The sequence below is a fragment of the Octopus bimaculoides genome, chromosome 15 (assembly GCF_046866305.1).
Source record: "Octopus bimaculoides isolate indiv1 chromosome 15, ASM4686630v1, whole genome shotgun sequence".
Classification (NCBI taxonomy): Eukaryota; Metazoa; Mollusca; class Cephalopoda; order Octopoda; family Octopodidae; genus Octopus; species Octopus bimaculoides.
The window spans coordinates 16,959,072-16,984,071 of NC_142942.1; the positions used below are offsets into that span (position 1 = coordinate 16,959,072).

A 25,000-nucleotide genomic window follows, 5' to 3' on the forward strand; every position below is an offset into this window, starting at 1 on the left:
TCTATATGTGTGTATGTATGTGTGTAGGTTTGTATATCTGGGATATTAGGAGTCACAATATCATTTGGGTATTAATAATAGTTGTTTTGTGTTATTTTTACTGTTGTTGTTGTTATTGTTGCTGTTTATAAATTTCTTTCTTTTTGTTGCTGTCGCCTCTTATGATAGGTTTCGGTTAATAATGACCTGTAAGGCAGGCAAGATAAACGGATATCATTTCTGAATAGCTTTCTATCACACATACACACACACACGTTCTCTTTGGCTTTGTCTGTTCCACCTCTCTCTCTTTCTTTGCCCATCTCTACCTATGCCTCTCAGTATATATATATATACATACTTCTCTATACTCAAATTATTTCCTTTTTCTATACAGCCCCATCTCTTCATTTATCCTCTTCTTTACTCGCCTTTCTTACTTTATCTTCCCCCACCCCCGTTCATTTTTGCTAACTCTAGCCTCTATCTCTTCTTTCAATCATTTCATTCTCTCTCACGGTATCTTTTACTCTCAACCACGCCTATTGGAAAAAAAAAAGAAACAAACAAAATTTGTATATCGGTCAGGACGGAAATGAGTAGCCATTACCTAGAAAAGAAAATGGCGACCACTCATTACACGCATATACATACATGCATATATATATATATATAGATATATATATATATATGTATGTATGTATGTATAGAGAGAGAGAGATACATACATACATACATACATCTACCTACCTACCTATATATATATATATATATATTATACACAAATGACCGTTGGTGTATTTTGCCGTCCGTTTAATATTCACGATAGCGAGATTGCATTTAATCATAGACATTTAGTTCCCGAATACTTGACGGCAAGAAAATTATGTGTTCTATTCTATATACATGGAATTAATATGTTATTGAAGAGGAAAATAGCGAGAAGAGTAAAATAAAATAGAATAGAAAATATCTGTAGAAATGGTAATGTTTCTAACCATCAATTAGTACTTATGTAATACAAGGTTAAATTGTTCTATAATGATATCCCTGGATATTAGTTATATAAAGCAACGTGCAATACTTATCTAATTATGAATAGGGGGTTCGTTATGTTTTAAAGTTTCTTATGTTTTATCGTTTAAAGCTGTGTAAAACGAAATAATTCAGCGTTTATTTTATGTGCAGGAATGTGCAGGACGTCTGGCATTTGTTGGTAATCGAGAAAAAAGATAGTTTGAATTATGGTATGCCAATGATTATGGGTTTCCAATATTTGCCAAAAATTCCATCCCTAATAATATGTATTGCTGTTAGCTAACCCTTATTTCGATGCCTGCATATAACGTTTAGGTTATAAGTGGTGGTTCAGTGTTGGTGGACTTCGACTTGCGGTAATATTTCCGGTGGCATTACGATGCTAGGTTTGCATCCTTTTTAACTATCAGACCCTTGTCAAAGGAACTTATCCAACAGCCGCAATTGTCATCTTTACATTTTTATCCATCCACGAAATAAACAAACATGAATAAATTCGAATAAACTGTTTGTCAGAAAGATCAATACCATTCCATTGTATTGACAAGATTATGGATTTGATGGTTTATTAGAAACAGATACACGTAGGTGCAATCAATAGTTTATTATTTCTTCACCCAAGCACTTGGATTAATAGATTTAGTATTTCTATGTATAAAATGCAGCTTATCTACGTGAAGTCTGTCTCATCTCTACGCCTGTCCGTCTTGGGTGTCAAAGGTAGAGAGCAATTTCGATTGCAGCAATACAGAAGTTATAAACCAATGAATCACTTATGAAAATGAGTCCAACTGCAATTGGATGCCATCTATATTAAACTCAGATATCTGGGAACTCCGTTTTATATGAACACAATATTATAGATGTAAATACACATACAATAATCCCTCGACTATCGCGGGTGTTACGTTCCAAAACCTACCGCGATAGTTGAACTGCAATACAAGTGATCACTGTATATACATACGCGCACAATTATATACGCTTGTACATACATACATTTATACATACACACAGGTGTATATATGTGTGTGTGTGGGTGTGTGGAGGCACGTGGCTTAGTGGTTAGGCTGTCGGCAACATGATCGTAAGATTGTGGTTTCGATTCCTGGACCGGGCGACGCGTTGTGTTCTTGAACAAAACACTTCATTTCACGTTGCTCCAGTCCACTCAGCGGGCAAAAATGAGTAACGCTGTGATGGACTGGCGTCCCATCCAGCTGTGGAGGGGAACACATACGCCATTGAAACCGGGAAACCGGGCCCATGAGCCTGGCTAGACTTTAAAAGTTTGCATTTATTTATATTTTTATTTTATATATATAGATATCCAATCTGCCTTCTATCATTTCACATATACATATATGTATGTATGTACGTATGTATGTATGTATGTATATGCAAACAATTACACACGCATATTAATATTATCGAAGTTAATCAATATATGCTGCAAGTTTAGTTTGTTCACCAATAAGCAGGAAACGATTCACTCAAAGCGCCGACGAGATGAATCAGCTCAAAGGCCATTGAGGAACGATGGGCATTGATGCGTTACAGCCCACCGGAATATGGTGACAGAAACAGCAATAAATCAAGTAAAGAAAGGCGGCAATGAAAGCCTGATATAAAAACATAGTATATTGAATAAAACACAAAACAAGAAGACAGGGAATTGGATCGTAAAGGATCTATAAATAGGGAAGGGTGAATAAGAACGTCGAGAGTTGTGTTGGCGAATTTCAGGGTACATAACCAAAGGATGTCAGGTATAGTGATAACAGATTTCGAGGTATATGACCATTATGAAGGAGCCAGAATCCAGAGACCTAAAAGCTGACGCAGGTAATTTATCCATGCTACGATATTTCTCACCAGGAAGAAAGAATTCCGAAATTCAGAAAATGCTGCACTTGGTTTTTTGTATTTATAAGCGTGTCGACGAGTAGTATCCATGTTGGTCTGAAAAAAGGTGGTCAAATTTGTTTATTAGAAAGGTGGTAGATAATTGTGTGCACTTCTATAAAGTAAGGTGCTTGATGTCGAAACATTAGTTTCTCTCTTCGCCAGAAAGTGACACATCCGTCCGGTTGCACGACTGATTCCAGTTGATCGATATTCTGAACAGGATGGATGATCCAGACAGGAGATGGAAACTGTCAGCATGGAGGTATCATAGTCATATATAGCCAGTGAGCAGCTGATGAATGTCTTACTGAGTGTTGCCAAGACACCTTCGATATTTCACTAATTTTAGAAATGTGGTTCATCTAACGACAATCTAAAGCTAGAGATACTAACAAACTTCTTAATGTTGATGTTAATAGCAAGAGAGATGGGGGAGAGACAAAAAGAGAAAAAAGAGAGGAGAAGACAAGAGATAGAAAGAAAAAGAGAAAGAAAGAGCGTGGCAGAGAGAAATAAAGAGAGTGACAGAGAAATAAAAAAAATGTGTGTGTGTGTGTGTGTGTGTGTGTGTGTGTGTGTGTGTGTGTGTGTGTGTGTGTGTGTTGCGTGTGTGTGTGTGTGTTGCGTGTTGCGTGTGTGTGTGTAGGACTTTATTTCACCTTGCAACAATTCACTCTGCTGGCAAAAAAATAGTGGTACCTCGAAATAAAATGGTCGCCCTTGTTACATTCTGTGTCACTTTGTCTCCCTCAGAACTAGGTTCAGGTTACGTGTGTCCGTGGCGAGCTTAGTCACCTGCAAGTTGATTTCACGAGCATGTTCTGTTGATCCGATCAACTGGGGTCGATTCCGTCTGCTACGTCATCGTACCCAACGTAGCGCCAATATATAGAGAAACACTAAGGTGGCGGGCTAGCAGAAACGTTAGCACGCCGGGCAAAATGCTTAGCGGTATTTCGTCTGCCGCTGCGTTCTGAGATCAAATTCCGCCGAGGTCAACTTAGCCTTTCATCCTTTCAGGGTCCATTGAATAAGTACCAGTTACGCACTGGGCTCGATGTAATCGACTTAATCCCTTTGTGTGTCCTTGTTTGTCCCCTCTATACTTAGTTCCTTGTGGACAGTAAAGAAATAACAAACACGTTAGCACGCCGGGCGAAATGCTTAGCGGTATTTCATCTGCCTTTACGTTCTGAGTTCAAATTCCGCCGAGGTCAACTTTGCCTTTCATCCTTTCGGAGACGATGAATTAAGTACCAGTGGCGTATTGGGACTGATTTAATCGACTTGTCACCCACTTCCCAAATATTTTGGCCCTTTTGCCTAGATTAGAAAAAATTACCAGTTGCGTAATGGGGCTGATCTAATCGACTGGCCCGCTCCCCCAAAATTTCGGGCCTTGTGCCTAGAGTAGAAAGGAATATGTAGACAAACACATGCAGACACCCCGCATGCTCGCACCCACACATATATAGTTTATGACTCTTTGCAATGATTTAATGATCAATTTCGTCACTACTCACAGTTACACGAACACACAGATTCCATCAAATAATAACATGATGAATATCGATCCTGCTTGACTTAAGCTAAAGGTTAAAAAAATGCAATACCAACTTCTTATACGCGAACAGAAATACATACACGACACAATACACAGACGTGCATTCACATATGACACACACACACACACACAAACACACATATAACACACAAAACACACACGCGGTCACGCTCACACATACACAAACATATATACACACATGCATAAATACATATATACACACACACACATATGTATATATATGCGCGTGTGTGTGTGTGTGTGTGTGTGTGTGTGTGGGTGTTTGTGAGCATGTGCTGTTACATGTTTATATAAGGAGGGCCTAGTAACGTCACTATTCTGATTCTATATAAATTGCTGTGGATACTTGAAGTCGATTAAGAAACCCCAATTTCTTAAAACATAAGTAAACATGTATTTAAAGATTTCTTAATCTGGTTACGACGTTTTATTCTCTACAGGGACGGGAGCGATCGAAACAAATTCAATTTGTCAACCTAGAAACATTTATATATGTACACACACACACACACACACACACAAATGCATGTACAAATGAATGATCCTATGTGTGTATGTGTGTAGGTATGTATATATATATATATATATATAAACAAAAGAGAGAGGGAGAATGAGAGAAAAGGGAAGAGAGAGTGCGTAGGGGTGAGAGAGAATTATCGAGAGAATATTGTACAAATAGCCAAATGCAAATACGTATGCAAGTATGCAAATATAACATACCTACCTATGTGTATATATAAATAAACGAACGAAGAACAAACACAAAAAAGTAAAATATTAGCAGATGCTCGGGGAAGGAAAGAAAATTGACTTCACGTTTCGAGCACAAGCTCTTCTTCAGAAACAGGGGACAGAGGAAGGTCCAATACGAAAGTAAGACGGAGGGGGAAAAAAGGCCAACGATTCACATGTGGTTACATTTTGAAATATATATATATATATATATATTTGTGTGTTTGTTCCTGTGTTTGTCCTCCTACCATCGCCTGACATCCGATGTTGCTGTGTTTCGGTCCCCGTAACCTAGTGTTTCGGCAGAAGAGACCGATTGAATAAGTACCAAGCTTACAAAAAATAAATCCTGGGATCGATTTCTTCGACTAATAAAGCGGTGCCCCAGCATGGCCACAGTTAAAAATGACTGAAAGCATAATATATATATATGTTTGTGTGTGTGTGTGTGTGTGTGTGTGCATAACACACCCATATATGTAAATATGTTATATATGTGTGCGTGTGTGATTGTGTGCGTACTCAATCAATGTTTAATAGCGACTAAGATCATTCGATCGATCTGGGAGTAGGCTAAGTGATTAATTTTGAAGCCTAAACTGACATTGCCAATTGCAGGTTCCGTTGCGATTGATCTGATTGTTTTTCATACAACTCTATTGCCAAGATTATTGATTATTAATCTGTGTTTTGACAACTCATAGACATTTATCGATCTTTGCTACGATATTTCCTTAGACAAACGCTTCAAGAAAAGTACATTTCTCACGTTGGCTGCTTTGTTAGAATTTCTTCTTCCTTCTTTTCTTCTTCTCATTATTATTATTAGTATTATTATTGGCATCATCCGCGTCATCTCCATCATGTGAATCTTCACTTGCTCAACTTGATTCAATCTTTTCTGATGGTTTTCGATTTTTCCGGTTATTTTTTTCTTTCTAATGAAAAATCCCGTGCATACACATACAAGTGCACCGACACACTTAACCACTTAAACTTATGCACACAGACAGACACATATGTATATACATACAAATATATATTTGTATATTTGTTCGTGCAAGTAAAAGATATTCCTTAATCTATAAATGTATATACATATATGTGTGTGCGTATGCGTGTGTGTGTGTGTGTGTGTGTGTGTGTGTGTGTGTGTGCGCGCGCACATATACACACGCGCATCCAGGCATAAGGGCATATACATACAACTAGATACCCGCGCATACACACACGTATAGACGAATAAATACATATGTACAGGAAATTCATATGCCCAGGTGCACATGTGTGTATATATATATATATATATTAAATTCAAATTGCGATGATCGTAAACAAACAAACGAAGTTTGCTTTATAAGCGTTGAGATGTCTTAGAAAGTTAAAGAAGTGATTTTTAAATTCTCAAACGCCGGATAATGCTAATAATATAGCCTGAACACGATAAGCTACCCCTATTTTGCAGAAAAAGTGTTGGAGGCCGGCCGCCAAGACTTTTCTGAAAAATAGCATTTCCAAGATGTAAAGTCGTATTTTGTGTTCGCTCCCTCAAGCCTCCAGATAAAATCTGGTAGTGATGTTAGATGTCGTTTAAAGATATTTCAAAAACTGGCGATGTGGCCGCGGTATCAATATTTGAAAAAATCGGCAGATGCCCCGACATATAGGTAGGGGTCTCCTCTACTGTTCTTTGTGCACTTGTATACCACGTTTTTAGTCATACATTTTTAGTGATATATGCATGTATGTATGTATGTATACATGTATCTATATCTCGGTGCAGAGGTGATAATGATATAGAAGTCAATAGGAGTACACAGCCGCACCATCAACAATGTCTTCCTAAACATTCGATAACAGCAGCCGTAACAACAACAACTATAACAACAACAAGGATGGCGACGATGAGGAAAAGGAAAAGAATATCTGCAAATATGACCAATTAGAATAGCTAAATAAAGCCGAGCAAGGAAGCAAGCAAAGATTTCCTGGAAACAACCTCCAGGGAATTATATAGACGACATTTTAAAATCGCTTTCCATTTTATGAGATGTTTTTAAGAAACAATGTCTGATGCTAAACTTAGATATTGGTAACAATATAGAATATATGTCAGCTTCATTCGAATGTTTTCATTTTATATTTCATAAATTTTAATCTTTCGATATTGAGCTATTAATTCCTCAATAAATATCTTTATAGATACATACAAATATACGAACACACACACGCAAGCACACACACACACGCAAGCACACACACACACATACAAAATACACGCACGCGTATCTATGCGTGTGTTTGAGCGTGTGTATGTGTGTAAATTATTTTATATTTTGGGGTCATTTTTGTTTGTTTTGCTTTCGTTGTCTCAAATCTTTTACGTTAAGATTTGTAGGTATTGTTACACAGTCTATAATTATAATCCATCAGAAATATCAGAAAGTAAAACGACCATATACGCGTCTATTTTTACTGAGATTATTGTATACATACCCTCCTTCTCCACCCTCTTACACACACACACATATATATATATATATATATATATATATATATATATATATATATATATATATATGGTGATGCATAAGATTAGCTATGCTGAGAGGAATAAGCGAAACAGTTCTCACTGTTTTACAAACACATGCATACATACACAAGCACACATACACACACGCAAACATATACGCATACACACATACCTAAACACACGTAGGTATTTATACACATTCGTTAAACCGTATATATGCATTGATATATATATATATATATATATATATATATATATATATATATATATATATATATACGCACACACATATAGATATAGTTCTATAGTACTTATAGTGCTATGAGCACACCAAGGGGCACACGCACACGCACACATATAAGTGACATTATCCGAATTTCCAACACAGTGTGCGTAGAACAAAACACTCTAAAGACAAGCTATAGAATTCATGGGAATGTTAGGACTGGCTAACATATAACGGTATTTGGATTGTAGTTAATATGGACATTTCAGATAAATGCGTATTTTCTTTTGTAACACACACGCACACACACACACACATATATATATATATATATATATATATATAAGCGAGAAGAAGCAAGAATTAGATTCACGCTTTGGAAAATAGAAGACTGATGTTTCGAACCTACGCTTTTCTACAGAATGGAATAATGTTGTTGTTGGCACTCCGTCGCTTACGACGTTGAGGGTTCCAGTTGATCCGATCAACGGAACAGCCTGCTCGTGAAACTAACGTCCAAGTGGCTGAGCACTCCACAGACACGCGTACCCTTAACGTAGTTCTCGGGGATATTCAGCGTGACACAGTGTGACAAGACTGACCCTTTGAATTACAGGCACAACAGAAACAGGAAGTAAGAGTGAGATAAAGTTGTGGTGGAAGAGTACAGCAGGGTTCGCCACCATCCCCTGACGGAGCTTTGTGGAGCTTTCGGTGTTTTCGCTTAATAAACACTCACAACGCCCGGTCTGGGAATCGAAACCGCGATCCTATGACCGCGAGTCCGCTGCTCTAACCACTGGGCCATTGCGCCTCCAGACAGAATGGAATAAGGAGAAATATATAGATAAGTATATATGTATGTATGTATGTATGTATGTATGTATGTGTATGCATACATGAATGTATGTACAAAGAGAATTGGAGACATGATAAGTCAGACGTAGTGGTTCGATTAATATATCTTATGCAAATGTGTACAACCTATATATGTATTGACGAGTGCATGTTTGTTTCACTGTACACTTCCTGACACATATTGGTTCAACTGCATTAAGTTATGTGAGTGTATGTCTTTTATGTACGTATATGTGTATCTACGTGTGTCTGTGTGTGTGTATTCATATTTGTAAGCCAGAATAATAACTGCGTGTCAATATTCGAAGCAACTATAGGTTATTGTTTGCCTGCAGCTTCTTTCCCATGATATATAGAATTATTGAGTAGCCGTTTCTACAGACGTGTATATATATATATATATATATATATATATATATATATATATATATATATATGTATGTATGTATGTATGTATGTATGTATGTATGTATGTATGTATGTATGTATGTATGTATGTATGTATGTAGATAGATAAATATGTGCGCGTGTACGTGAGTTGTTGAGTGTGATGTTACGAGAGATACAGCTAGGTAGATACATAAATAAATTGATTGTTATAGATGTATACTGACACACGCAGAACCATATATATATATATATATATATATATATATATATATGTCTATATTAGAGTATTGTACAAGTGTTTTCTTTATAATGTACGTTGTTCGTAGGATGTCTGATACATACAACTCTATACGTTCTTGATTGTTTGTGAAAGTGAATTTGGTGTTCTTGTTTGCGTCTCTATTTAAAATTGTGTTTTTCCATTTAAAAATTGTAGAATCGATTACAACAACAAAACAGAAAAAACAATACACGTCTGCATTTAAACCAGTTTTATACCTATTATCATTGAGAACTAGAACATCACCAGCAAAAAACAACGATAAGAATTACTTCAATTTAAACGTTCAACTACAATAGATAACTATCTGTGTGTGTGAGAAATTATTCAAAGATTTCAAAAACATTTCCCTATAGGAAGCATAAGCGCAACATATTAAATTCAAATTTACAGAATCAGCGATGTGTCCAATAAGTATATTGAAGACAACTCCGACATCTTGAAATAAGTGATGTATTTTTTGAAAAAAATTTCATTGTTCGTCCCGATGTTTTTCCTGTCCTTAATGACTTTAGTCCTGAAGATTTTGTTAGTGCAGACTTGTACTGAATTTGTCTGTTTGGTGTTGTAGGAGATTCTAATATTTCTAAATAGAAATACTAAATTTTATATACATACATTCTTTCCTTTTATCATTTATATATGTGTCTATTAACATGTATATATGTATGTGTTCGTGTATATTTATGTACATAAGTATATGTGAGATAGTTGCCTTGCTTTAATGTTTACTATCTCTTTTAAGAATTATATATCCACTGCAGTGGAAATCTGCAATGGTTCTATAACTACCAAGCGTACCTAATCGTTTAGATCACCTGTGAACTAAACCCCTATACTTTGTATGTATATATATATATATGGGAGAATGTACGAAAAAACAACAACAGACGAGGACAGGTGGTGTAAATAACAAAAGGATGTATTAGTATGACGCTCGGGAATACGGAAAGTCTTTGACGTTTCGAGCTACGCTCTTCAACAGAAAGAATACGGAGACAAGGAGAAAAACACGGAGAAAAAAATTGAATAGTGTTCAGTCAACGGTCAATCATATATATATATATATATATATATATATATATATAGGAATGAAGAGAAAGAGAGAGTGACAGCGTGAGAGAGAGAGGTAGACAGGGAGAAAGAAAAAGAGAGAGAGAGAGAGAGAATGATGTGTGTCTGTGCATGTGTGTTTATGTGTGTGTGTATGTCTTGAATCGACTCCGTTGAGTATTACGCTCGATATTAAACAAGTTCTTCAGATATATAGAGATATCGTTGAAAGAGTTGCACACCGTGACACTAACGTTTAGTGAGACCTGCCTTTTGTGAGAATTCAATTTTACTTGTATATTTTCCGGTCCTAAACCCCACAAAATTTACAAAGAAATGACGAGAATCTAATTAAATATCGATTAATCTCAGATATCATTTAGAACGTTACCTGTAATTACATTCTGCCAATCCATAAGCCGCCTGTTTTTCAGTGATACGAGAGAGAAATATTCTTGTGGTATTCTTTTTGCCTATACCATTATCATTCAGATTTAAATATTTATATCATCAATAAGTGCCTGCTGATATATGTTTTGAACTTTTGCATACGTCCAACAAGAGCTAACGGATAATGGGCAATAAGACAGCTCGAAAGGGATGTCAGCCTTGGGTACCAGCTTAAAATATGTGCTCTGTCTAGTGCTTTTCTGGTCTGAAATCTTTAAATCAGGGCCTCAAAGATTTTGTTTACGTTTTAAGATGATCTGCTTGTCTTTATCTCTACATTTTTTTATAGTGCTGATGTTGTATGCACTAGACCTAACATTTTTAGTAGATTCATGCATGCTAACTTAACGATTCATACAGGTAACTTTACTCTTCTAAAGGTTCCAACCAGAGCTTGCGGTCATGCTGTAGCAAAACTGTGCTTCCTCATTACGTGCAATCAGAAGTATAACCAACTACTTGATTGAAGAACGTTTTCATTGTAATTTCAATGAATAGCTTCCTGTGATAAATTTACAAATATATATATATGTATATATACATGTATATATCTATATTGTAATATGATATATATACATATATATATATATATATCTATATCGTAATATGATATATATACATATATATATATATATATCTATATCGTAATATGATATATGTGCATACATATATTATATATCTATAATGTAATATGATATATATATATATATATATATATCATATTACACGAACGTTTGACTCTCTTCCTCTCTCTGCTTATCTCTCTTCATATACACATAAATGCTGTCGACTAGCGTCTCAGCATGTATCTAGATCAGTAGGTGCAGAGATTTGCATGCGTGTGCGCACGTAGGTATGTATGTATGCATTGAGGTAGGTAAGCATGCTAGTATACACGTTTGTAAACGTATGTATGTATATATTGTCCTTCGGCGTCGTTGTCATCGGCTCCTCTTAGTTTCCGTGAACTTTTTTCATTTGTAGTTATTCATTTATATCAGTGCCTCCGATTGCTAGCAAGGGAAATTTTTGTGTAGAACAATTGCTCAAACCGACCACATCTAATGATCGGTGGAAACCTTAGGAGAGCTGGTGGACCTACCGTGGGAGCATGTGTGTATGTGTGTGTGTGTGTGTATGTGTATATAATATATATATACACACACACACACACACACACACACACACACACACACACACACACACACACACACACACACACACACACACACACACACACACACACACACACACACACACACACACACACACACACACACACACACACACACACACACACACACACACACACACACACACACACACACACACACGCACACATATATGATTGAATCTCCGCTGGGTTTCGACGTATGAGGATCCGAAACGTGCATTTTCTTTGTCAGTGATAATTGTCAGGTTGAATGTGACACATGAATCCCGCCAGTGATTTACAACGAAGCCCGCAGATCTTGCAGGTATGAGGATTAAGGATCACTGCAGGTCGTATATTTGCAGTTGTGCTCACCTTTGACTTGTCACCACTAAGCCTGTTAATGCTGGTTGGAACAAAGTCTCTTATACCATCTTGACAACGATATACATACATATATCATATATATATATATATATATATCTGTGTATATATATATATATGTATTCACTCTAGGGTGACATAGTTAAGTTTGTCCTGCTTGTGTATGTGTGTATATATATATATATATATATATATATATATATATATATATATATATATGTGTGTATGTATATAGTACGTAGGTTTACATATATCATGCCATGATGCTGTGTGGAATGAGATTCCCGTTGCCTGGACGCTGGTATTAAAATAAAGAGTGAAGCACTTATGGTATGCAAACTAATAACTCCATTTCGCAGAAGATTTTGGATTTGTTGAGTATACAATCACATTCCTTGCTTCCTTTCCTAGAATCCGTCAAATGATACAGGTTCCTCTGATGAGAATCCAAGACGGTTCGCAAGACTGCTTATAATTTTTTTCAATCTAGGAACAATAGTTACATTTGCCATGCTTATATTTCCATGTAGGTTCATGTATCTTCATGTATATATATTTATGTGCGCGTAGGTACATTCGCGTATTTATCGATGGATACTACAGTAGCACTTTACAATGCGCAGATATTTCTATATCATTTGCAGTACTCAATTTAATTGAACAAAACTGAATAACTTCCTATAGAGTACTAAAGTTTTGGCTTGACCTAGATACACTGAAAGTTGTGACCTTGTTAAATATAGAATGGGCTGTTAGAGCAAATAAATAGTATTTATTAAGTATTAATTAGAGTATATCATCCGTCTGGAGAAACCTTTCCAAAAAACAAACCAATACTTAATTATATTTTTCATTTTACTTGCAGAATCCGTACAAATTCTTCCACCCACGACGACAGTTAGACCTACTCCTCCATTACCACCCAGACCTCGAGGTAAGATAAAATGAAACAATTTATACTGACGTTTAGCTAAAATTATTGCTAATATGATCTCAATGGTTAGCAATTGTAAATATTCATATAATTGTATATATTTATCTGTTCTGCACTGCACTTTTTACTTCTATTACATACAATATGTGACTTACTAAAACATTTTTATTTACCATATACACAACTAATAATTAATCAATATATAATCTATAACAAATATCCTAGGATGATTTTAAAATATTTTTCTGCAATTACATGTTGTAAAAAATCATTGATTAACAATTCCATGTCAGTAATTATGATGTGCAATATATTTTTAATTACCAATGTTATGTGCGTCGTATAATATATAATTAAGAGTCCAAATATCTCTACTTAATTAATGTTTATATGATTATGTTATAATCATCCAGACTACGTAATGTCTCTTCTTCATATTACAAGTTTGCACTATTTATATAAATACCATTTCCAAAATAGAGATTCCGGGTCACAAGGGAATAGTAACAGAAACGACTGACATAAATTTCTTTTGGTTAGAAATTCAATTAAATTTACAAAATTACAAATTACTAAGAGTAAATACTCAAGCCGCGTGGTAAAGAGATCTAATTGGCGTATACCTGAGTTCAAGTCCGAGTACAGCATGGGAATATTTAACTTCGATACAAATGTGAAATAAATGATTTAAATTTGAACGAACTAAACGCACATGAATGATTTACAAACGGCACTAGGTCACGTGTCCAGCAGAAACACGTGTTGGGTTGGCATTTGATGAGAATAATACTTTCACCAACGTATTTAGAATATATAATTCCCCTTCTTTATGATGCTTTGATTACAGATATATTCACATATGCGTTTATATATTATGTGTGTGTGATCCTGGAGAGATAAACATATCTCCTTCAATATTTTGGTATTTAGTAACCTTTTGCCGAAAACTAACACATGCAATCAATCGCTAAATACTCAAACTTGCACACACAAATACCACCACACATATATATATATTCCTTTTAGTGAATTTAATATTATTTCCAAGTGTGTGTGTGGGTGTTTCTACGTCTCCGCACACGCACACGCACACGCACACACACACACGCACACACACACACACACACCTATAAGTACAAAAAGAATACCTATTTCCTATATTTGAGTTTATGGATTAAATGCAAATTTAACGAAACGGAATTATCTGAATAGAAAGATAGGAGACAAAATGGATGCTGGCAATTTTATATTTGTCGACACTTGTAACAATTGTTTGAGTTTTAGAAATGAAACATTGCTATCACATGTGAAGGATATTAAAAATTAGTGGGACAGATGAATTATCCGAGATATGAAAGTAGTAGGTTAATGTGTTTATAATCTATAATAGTACAGGCAGTATTGCTAATGATCTAATGGAGCAAACTGGGATACAGACTAGCAATGCTTGCGTTTATATATAACCGTATGCACAGATGCAAAGGTACTGAAATGCAAATATGAACATGCATAAGTACAGACTTAGATACACCCACACATATATACAGGTATTTAGATATACGTCTATGCATGTGTACACACACACACACACACACACACACACACTTTCAAAATAAGGTGATTACAATCAAGATGAGGAACAAGGATATCCGGAGGTAATGCAGTACGTTTCAAGTAACTCCATTTAATTGAACAATGCAAGCGTTACATCAATTTAAATGCAGAGCAATCCTCAGTTGAGACATAGAATTTAATTAAATTAAAACAGATGGATGCAATATAATTTTACTTAAAATCTCCAAGGAGGTAAGGGCATAGAAAAAGAGCAATGTCTGTTATGAATAGGGCTGAGAGAGTCGGATTAATACTAATAACTTTGTACTAATAACTAATGTAGTGTTTGCATTGTTTATTTAAATTGAGTTGCTTGGAATTATCGTACTGCATTACCTCTCGATATCGTTGTTGCTTATTTTGATTTAAATCATAGTATATATTACACAGTTTATATTATATTTATCTAACCGGATACATACAGCCAGGCAGTGAGGCAAACACACAGACACACACACACACAAACATACAGATACACAGATAAACGACAAAAGGTTTAGAGAAAGTATACGTATCGGTCATTTCCATAAATTTAGAATAAAAGCAGTTTTAAATTTGCGCTAAATAATGTACGATATATATTTGAATTTTCTTTGCTATTACATAAGCTGTGGAAACTAGTAACTACAATTGCAAACGCCTCTGCATCAGGAAAACATAATTTCTACTAATCCAATATTAACTGCTTTAAACAATTTTTTTTTAAAAACCGGATAATCTGCTTTTCTTTGCAGGAGACAAAGGGCAGCTTTGACCATGTAACGTGTTTGTGTTTCAACGAGCGTTTTATCAACGAAGTGTCACTATTATATATATATATATATATATACTTATAAATACATACACGCATATATGAGTTTATATATACATATATATATACATACATATATGTGTGTGTGTGTGTACATTGAGATATATCAGTCTCTATTTTAATACCATTTTATTCTTTCTCTTCGTTACTCTTTCACTCCCTCTTTCTCTTTGTTAACCTTTCCTTTCTCTTTATCTCTCAAAACGCTCCTTCTCTTCTCTCCCTATCTATCTATCTATCTATTTATCTGTCTCTAACCAAATATATTGCATGTATTCCGTCTATTTGCTATATTTCAGATTCCAGCGCCATTGCCACAAGAGGAAGTTCAGGCTCAATACACAGTTGCTCATCATACACCACTAAACTCACATTAACATTCATATCAATGTACGCTTAACTAACATCATTAACCAAACATTATGCAGCACGATCGACAAACGGAACCTTAATGTTTTTAATTTTATTCGATGTCGTCATTTATATATTTGTGTACTTTGGTTTTTGTACTTTATCACAGAATTCCGTGTGTTTTTTTCGTTTCCTTTTAAAGACGAGCGTGACTAATTTTGATGCCTAATTGCTGGTAATTACCTCCTTGCTACGTCATACGATCACAGCTTTGCTACAGTAATATTTGTAGTAGTAGTGGTAGTACTCCTTTCTACTATAGACACAGGGTCTGAAATTTGGGGGCGAGGGTGGGGTTAGTCGAATACGTCGATTCCAGTATACAACTGGTACTGATTTTAATGACTCCGAAAGGATGAAAAGTAAACTCAGCCCCGGCTGAATTTGAACTCAAATCCAAATGGCGCTAAGCATTTTGCCAGGTGCGGTAACGATTCTATCAGCTCAATAATAATAATAATACTCCTTTCTACTATAGGCACAACGCCTGAGATATGGATGGGGAGAGGGATAATCGATTACATCGTCCCAGTATTCAACTGGTGCTTAATTTAACGATCCCGGAAAGATGACAGCCAAAGTCGACCTCAGCGGAATTTGAACTCAGAACGAAGTGACGGGTGAAATATCGATATGCATTTTTCTCTGCGTGTTAACGATTCTGGCAGCTTGCCGCACTAATAATAATGATAAAGTTACGAATATCCCTTTCAAGGTGGTGCGAAAGTATGTTCAAAGCCCTATAACTAAAAAAGTAAACGATAAAAATAAATCGTGGTATTAGCCATCACAAAAACAAATGTTCTTCGATAATAGTTTTGTGCATGGGACAGTTTTTTAACAATCTCATATAAGTTCAACGTCCAATGACATCTTAATAATTAAAGCAAACTCTTGACAACTTTTGACATGCTTCGATGTACTTCCACAGCGTCAGTGACTAGTTCACATCAGCGTACAATCTCAAGTGTTGATGAAACAATCAAAGAGAGCGCATGAAATTTTAAGCGTGAGTGAAATGAAAAATTGAATATTTATAAGAAATAAAAAGGCAGATAAATAATTATTTCAAAATACTATCTACATGAAAAAGAATGGTAAAGGAAGCGTTAGAATAGTTAACTAGCTAATTAGAAATAAATTTGTGTGTTTTTATGTTATTATTTTCTGACTTTATTTTAGTGATTACAGAATATAGTAATATAATTTTGTTGATTGGGTCGAATATATCAAACGTTTACGCGAGATTGGTATATATACATATATATATATATATATATATATATACACACATATACCTATATATGCATATACATATCTATACATATACATACATATATATATACATATATATGTGTGTGTGTGTGTGTGTGTGTGTGTGTGTGTGTGAGTATACATATATATGTATGTGTGTGTATATATATATATATATATATAGTTATATATATGGGTTTACATATGCATATACATGTATGTGTGTGTGTGTGTGTGTATGTATATATATATATATATATATATATGCATATGATATACTCATATATGTGTGCGTGTATGTATGTATATATCTACATGAGAATTGCATAATTGACAGTGATAGGAGGATCTTGCATGATATAATCTTCATTGTATACCACACAAATTTGATATACCATGATCTAAACGCAAATACAAAAGTGATGCTGTGGTCTTCATCCATTTCACGAAACAAAGTTTCAAAACCGTGAACCAGTATAATTATTTCTGCAACAATTCTTAAGAACCAAAACGTCTCGTCGTTAAAAGGAAAATGTTGCTTCTTTTAAATGTAAATCGTGTATAGTTTTCTTTTGTATCTCATTCTCTTTTTTATGTTTTTAGTATTTCTCTCGTTCCATAATTCCATTCTTGTTGATTTATATTCGTTTTTTTTTTTATTGTTTGAATATGCTTACGTGTTTCTTACTTTCGTTTTCCCATTTTCGTATTTTAAGAATGGCTGATCATTGTTGGAATTTTTATTTGTTTTAGTATCAGGATTTATGTAAAAAGAAAAGAATTGGCGGAGCCTGATGCGTAGTCAATTATGAAACATTATGTATGTGTGTATATATATATATATATATATATATATATATATATATATATATATATAGTGTGTGTTTGTGTGTGTATACATACATAAACATATATAGTGTCAGTTCGAATTATTCATGCATAAATAAATGCGCGAAGCATTAAAACTGTTAAGTAGATGAAACTTATATATTTATAAAAAAAAGAATGAGATCATAGATTAAAACCGATAATAACGTTTTATGATATTCAGCATTATATTTTACGCGTATTAACAAAACACGTTTAACTTCTTTTACTCTCTCTCCAAACTAAATTCAATTTAAACCAGGAAATGAGGGATCCTCTGATTATTCACTGATATTGATGGAAATAGTAACAAAAAAAGAAAATAAAACGAATAAAAATACAACTATTTTCCGCATTTATAATACTTATGTTTTGGATACTACAAAAAATTGCATACATAATGCTTCCCAGTCTCCATTGTAAGTTAACATGTAAACGAGAGAGTATTATTTAAATTATAATATAAAATGTACAATGTAACAACATTAATCCGATTCTTTAGCACCATGGATAAGAATGGACTGAAACTGTTCTGATTTTTTTTTAATGTTACACATAGAACGCTGAATCGGAGGACTTTACATGTGCGACGCCATTTTGTAACACATCCCCTGCACCTGCCTGTGCCACTCTCCGTCACTCGCTCTCTTCATATATACATACATATATATTATATGACGGCTGTCCACCCGTGACCGAGGAAGAATATTGATGGCATTTAGCAACATTGTGCGCTCTAGGAAAACTTATCGTTTGCATTTGCGGCTCCGTCGGTGGCTAAAGAGCCCTGCTCTTGATAAGCATACACCACTGCAAACATTGCAAACCGAACTTTCCGCCATTCCCTATGCTAGCAGTGCGCCTTCGAGCAGCACGTTTAAATTCTTCTTGAAGATTAAGTGCTATTTCAAAAGTGTTGACCCCCTCCTTAATCTGCTTCCTCCATTTGTGGCGATGACAGGCATTACTCTCCCAGTCGATATGCAGAGGAGACCGACTGGCCGAGCAATATCTGTCATCGCCTCTGATATATATATACATACATATATATATACATAACATGCATGCGTACATAGATATATTTATGTGTATACATATATAAAAGGAGAAGATTGATCGTGTATACGAAGTTTCGTTGTACCAGTTTCGTCATGTACTAAGCTAAAACATCCAAGTCACTGTCACCTATGGATCGTCTTGAAGATCCCATCTTGCAATCACATGTCCGAAGTATCAAACCTGTGACCGCTCAATGTGGAGAAGTAGCGACTCGACGTGTAAGGTGTGCTTCATCCTTGATCTCCGAGTTATGCGCACTGTCGCCTAACTTCACTCCAGAAATCCTTCAGGCGAACACCATTTCGGCCGTGTGTATTCGCGATTGTACTCGTTGTCATTTCATAACATTTATACAATTGGTAGGGATATGCATGAAAACCTGTCTTTTCTGAATCCAGAATGCTTGAGCTGGCGAATTCTGGGCCAGTACCAGCATTTAGCGTCCAAAGAAACTTCCTGCCTCCAATCCTTCATGAATACAGCCGCGAGATACTTGATATTCAGTAATCTCATAATACACCCATCATCTTAGCTAAAGTAAAGATGCATTAGATAATTTCTAAATTAAGATAGAATTTAGACAATTATTGTTGGGACGGTCACGGTTGGAATCCTTTTGAACTCAGCATTATTTCATATCTTTTCTATCATTTATCTTCTTTCTTTCATCAGTTTTTTTTTAAGTTCATTCGATCAGCACTTTAAATCAATCAGGGCAGAGTTGGTGATAAAATAAAAAAAATAATAATCGCATTTATTAAATTACTCTTTTTCGACCAAAACTATTACACGCTAAATAATAAATAAAAAAAAATGGCGTTCCAACATGAAAAGCATTCGAATTCAGCTTCCGGAACAAAAAAGAATGAGAAAAATATCTCAAGTTTTTAATTTTCCGTTTCATTAATTTATGCATTTTCTTATTTCTTGTTTTCTTTAGCTGTTTTTATAGTTCTTTATTTGTTGTATTTGTTTTTATTTTTACCTGCTGCTTTTTTTTGTTGTTGTTCTGTTTATGCAATTCTTTTACTTTTGCTTTTCTTGTTTTTGTATCATAATATTGAATTTATTTTATTCCTCTATTTTTCATGTAGCGTAAAAGTTATTAATTTAAGTCAACGTTATTATGGATCGTTCTAATGTTGTAGCTTTTATCCGATGCATTAGCAACGAGATTACTTTATTTCGGCTTCAACTAGGAATTGTACGTAACAGGGTCGCTTTGACCAATAACAGTAGCTTACCTCAGCTAGCTGAGTTACGATGCCCTCCACATTGAAACATCATTATATAGCTACCTCGTTGAAAACACTGTAAAAGCAATAAAAATAAGTTAATATGGATAGAGTTTATACCTAATGAAAATTTTGTGTAATATTCATGCAGTTATTATTGTAGACGAAGACTGTGTCCGTAGACAATTCCAGATTCACTAATTCACAATTTTAAGTGTAGTATTCATGTTTAAACATAAATAATAATAAAAAGGAATACTTTCTATCTCCCCCATCACATTTTACTGGAATATCTCATAAACTAACCTGTGCCCATAGCTGTAATGGGTTTTAAGTCCATGATAGCATCTAATGATAGCGTACGGAAGTAATCCTAGCGAAGTGCTAAATACGAAGCCAGCGTTGGGTAAAATATATGAGCAGAGAGAACACAAGAGTATAACAGAAAATGGACTGGTCTTGTCAGTCAGTGATCTGACTTTTCTTTTTTGGAAACTATCCTAGATATATGACCGTATGTTGCTGTAACGCCAGCTAAGGTTTGGGAACAGTAGAATAATTGAAGGGGTTACCGGGCAGGGGGAGGGGATGTATAGATTACATCCACTTCAGTGTTTCATGGGTACTTGATTTATCGACCCCGGTGGAATTTCGATTCAGAACGTAGCGGCAGATGAAATACCGCTAAGGATCTCGCCCGGCATGCCAAATGTTCTGCCAGGTAAACAGCGTAATAATAATAGTAATGATAATAATATTCCATAGTATTATTTCGGTAGAACAGAATACAAAGCCTGAAATTTGGAGGAAGGGATAGACGATTACATTAATCCCAGTCCTTCACTAGTACCTCATTTATCGATTACGAAAAGATGAAAGGCAAAGTCGACCTCGGCAGAATTTGAACCCAGAAAAAGAAAACAGGCACAATACCGCTAAGCATTGCGTCCAGCGTTCTAACGATCCTGCTAGCTCGCCAACCTAATAACATGAGTGATAATAATAATAATCCTTTCTACCATAGGCACAAGGCTTGAAATCTATGGGAGGGGAGATAGTCGATTACATCGACACCAGTGTTTCTCTGGTACTTAGCATTTCATCCTCTCAGGTTCGATAAACTAAGTCGACCTCGGAGGAATTTGAACGTAGAGAGACAAAATACCGCTAAGCATTTCTCCCGGCATGCTAACGATTCTGCCAGCTCCCCACCTTAATAAAATAATGACAATAATAATACTTTCTATTATAGGCACAAGGGCGGAAAATTGCGGGGAGGGGGCAAGTCAGTCACATCGACCCAGTGTGTAACTGGTACTTATTTAATCGAGCCCGAAATGATGAAAGGCAACGTCGACCTCAGCGAAATTTTAACTTAGAACATAGCGGCAGACGAAATACCACTAAGCATTTCGCACGGCGTGCTAAAGATTCTGCCAGCTCACCACAATAATAACAATATAATTATTATTATTTATATTATAGGCACACGGCCTGAAATTTTGGGGGAAGGGGATAGTCGATTACATCGACCCCAGTACTCAACTGGTACTTAGTTTATCGACTCTGAAAAGATGACAGGTAAAGTCGACATCGGTGGACTTTGAACTCAGAACGTAGCGACGGGCGAACTACCGCTGAGCATTTCGTGTAGCGTGCTAACAATTCTGCCAGTTCAATAATAATAACAACAACAACAATGATGATGAGGATATATATATATATATACATATATATATATATACTAGAGGTTATTTGATTATTGGTAATAATCTAATAATCTGTGTCCTGCAGGTTATTAAATTATTAGTCCTGTCTGTACATATATGAGTGGGATGAATATATACATTATGAGGCAATATATCTCCAAATGAATCCGACAAAAGTGTAGCAGAGTTCAGCTGAGAAATAAAATTGATTTCAGGAGAAATAATTTGCTGAGGTTTTAAAAATAATTACATTAGGAGGCTTCTACTTTTTTCAAAGCAACTGTTAATTTATTTATTATTAAATTTTAAAGGAGGAAAAAAAACACTGCTGCAAAATCACGCAAAATGTATGTGTGTATGTATATATATATATATATATATATAATATAAATATATACATATACATGTGTTTGTGTGTGTGTATGTATTTATATATGTATATATATATATATACACATATATATACATACATACGTACGTATGTATGTTTGTAGGAATGGATAGATGGAAGGATGACAAAGAATATAGTGAGATGCCCAGAGAGAAAATATATTACAAAATTTCGTTTTTATTAATCTCATACATAGCAGTAATACATACGTAGAAATGTATCAATGTGTGTGTGTATGTGTATACACACATATATATAGTAGGGGACTTGCTAACTAGGTTTGGATATTCTTTTATTAAACATATGATTGTGTGTGTATAGGTGTAGAATGATGTACAGATAAAAAAAACAAGTTAATAGATAGTAGATAGATAAATTCAGAGATAGATTATATCAATTATACGTTTGTTTTATTGTATCAAAATGTTCCACTAGGGCATATATTTTGTTAACCTATTGTATTAGTATAATTATTCATAATTTCATTACAGTATTAATGTAGTTACTACAACGTAACAGATCTGGAGATTATCTTGTAGGAGAAAGCAATTAAAAAGAAAAAATAGTTATATCTCTTTACATTGTAAATTAAAATCTCACACTGAATTTCTTTGTAAATTATCCTCTCAGGAATGGTATTGCTAGATTATCTATGAGGCAAATGTCATGGCTCGACGAAGTAGCATGACCGTTTCCTGTTCATTACGCCGTTAATATATATATATATATATATATATATATATATATTTATAAAAGCATTCTACTAGAAATTATTAATAACATCGTTCTTAGTTTATTAATTCTTTTGTAAATTTATTAAATTATAAATTCTTATAATTTTTTTTTCCGTTTGTTGTCGTTTCAGAGTGTGCCATAAAAGTTTTTGGCAAGCCTGTCCATCAACGCTACACTAACCATAGCTGGGGGGCATGGATGCGGGACGCGACCCTTCATCGTCAGAGGTACTGGTACACTCCAGAGTATTACGGGAACTTGATTTACGAGTACAAAGACCGCAACCATTACAAAAACAATATTGCGGATCACATATACGATATGGGTGAGCATCATTATCAAGGTGTCGGGCATTTGATATATCGACGCTCCTTCTACTTCCATTTAGCTCACACCTCCAAAGTGGCCCGATATTCACTTGCCGAACAGAAAGTTGTATCATCTAGCAAAAATATGCCAAAAGCAATTAGCACAGGTGAACGTTCCTTGTATTCATTTCAATACAACTACTTTGATTTTGCTGTTGATGAAAATGGAATTTGGGTTTTGTACGGTAAGAATTCGTCCGAAGAGACATTGATAGTGGTTAAACTAGACGGTGACACTTTACAAATACTTAAAAAATGGGAGCTTCCGATCAAACACCGATCTTACGGAAACGCCTTCATCGTGTGTGGAGTATTGTATTTAGTGCAAAGTGTATCAAAACCGAAAACTAAAGTAGAGATAGTTTACGATTTGTATGCTGATGTGAAACTCTGTAAGGTATTGGGTTTCTCAAACCCTTTCGGACATAACTATATGATAGCGTTCTACCACAAAAAGATTTATGGATATGACAACGGCAATGAAATAACGTATCCTGTATTGATGTATGATCGCAAAGAACTTGAAACCCTAATGAAAAGTTGTTAGTGTAATTGTTAATTTTTTTTTGGTTGTTGTTTATTTTCAAACTAAATTGTCTATATCATAAGTAAGTTTGTGAGTATGCACGTACTTAAAGATGGATGAAAACATATATGAGCGTATATACTTATGTACATATATATTACGTATGTACGAGTAATATATGTACGTATGCATGTATATATGTTATTAATATATGTGCATATACCACTAATGTATATATGCTATAGAAATAAATGGATGTATGTAAGTATTAGACTACAGGTATCAGTTTTCAATTAATAAGAGGCTTCTTGGTATCGAGGAGTGCAGATAGGAATTGAAATCATAAAAAAATAATCATGATAAAATTAAAGTAATACGGACGACAATGATAATTGCTAATATGATATAAAATACAATAACAAATAAATAAATATATAACCTGGAAAAAATGACATGAATGCGTGTATGTATATATATATATATATATATATACACACGCACATATATATGTGAGTGT

At 34.8% G+C, this 25,000-nt stretch overlaps 1 protein-coding gene across 1 annotated transcript in view; it reads left to right on the forward strand.

The window, feature by feature from the left end:
• LOC106868744 (olfactomedin-like protein 2B) overlaps positions 1-24,914 on the forward strand; it is a 113,117-nt gene extending 88,203 nt beyond the window's left edge. Inside the window, exons 4-5 of the mRNA XM_089363485.1 lie at positions 13,435-13,503; positions 23,720-24,914. Coding sequence (XP_089219611.1) covers positions 13,435-13,503; positions 23,720-24,504 — 854 coding nt within the window. The 3' untranslated portion in view covers positions 24,505-24,914. The remainder of the gene's footprint in view (positions 1-13,434; positions 13,504-23,719) is intronic.
• Positions 24,915-25,000: the final 86 nt, after the last annotated feature.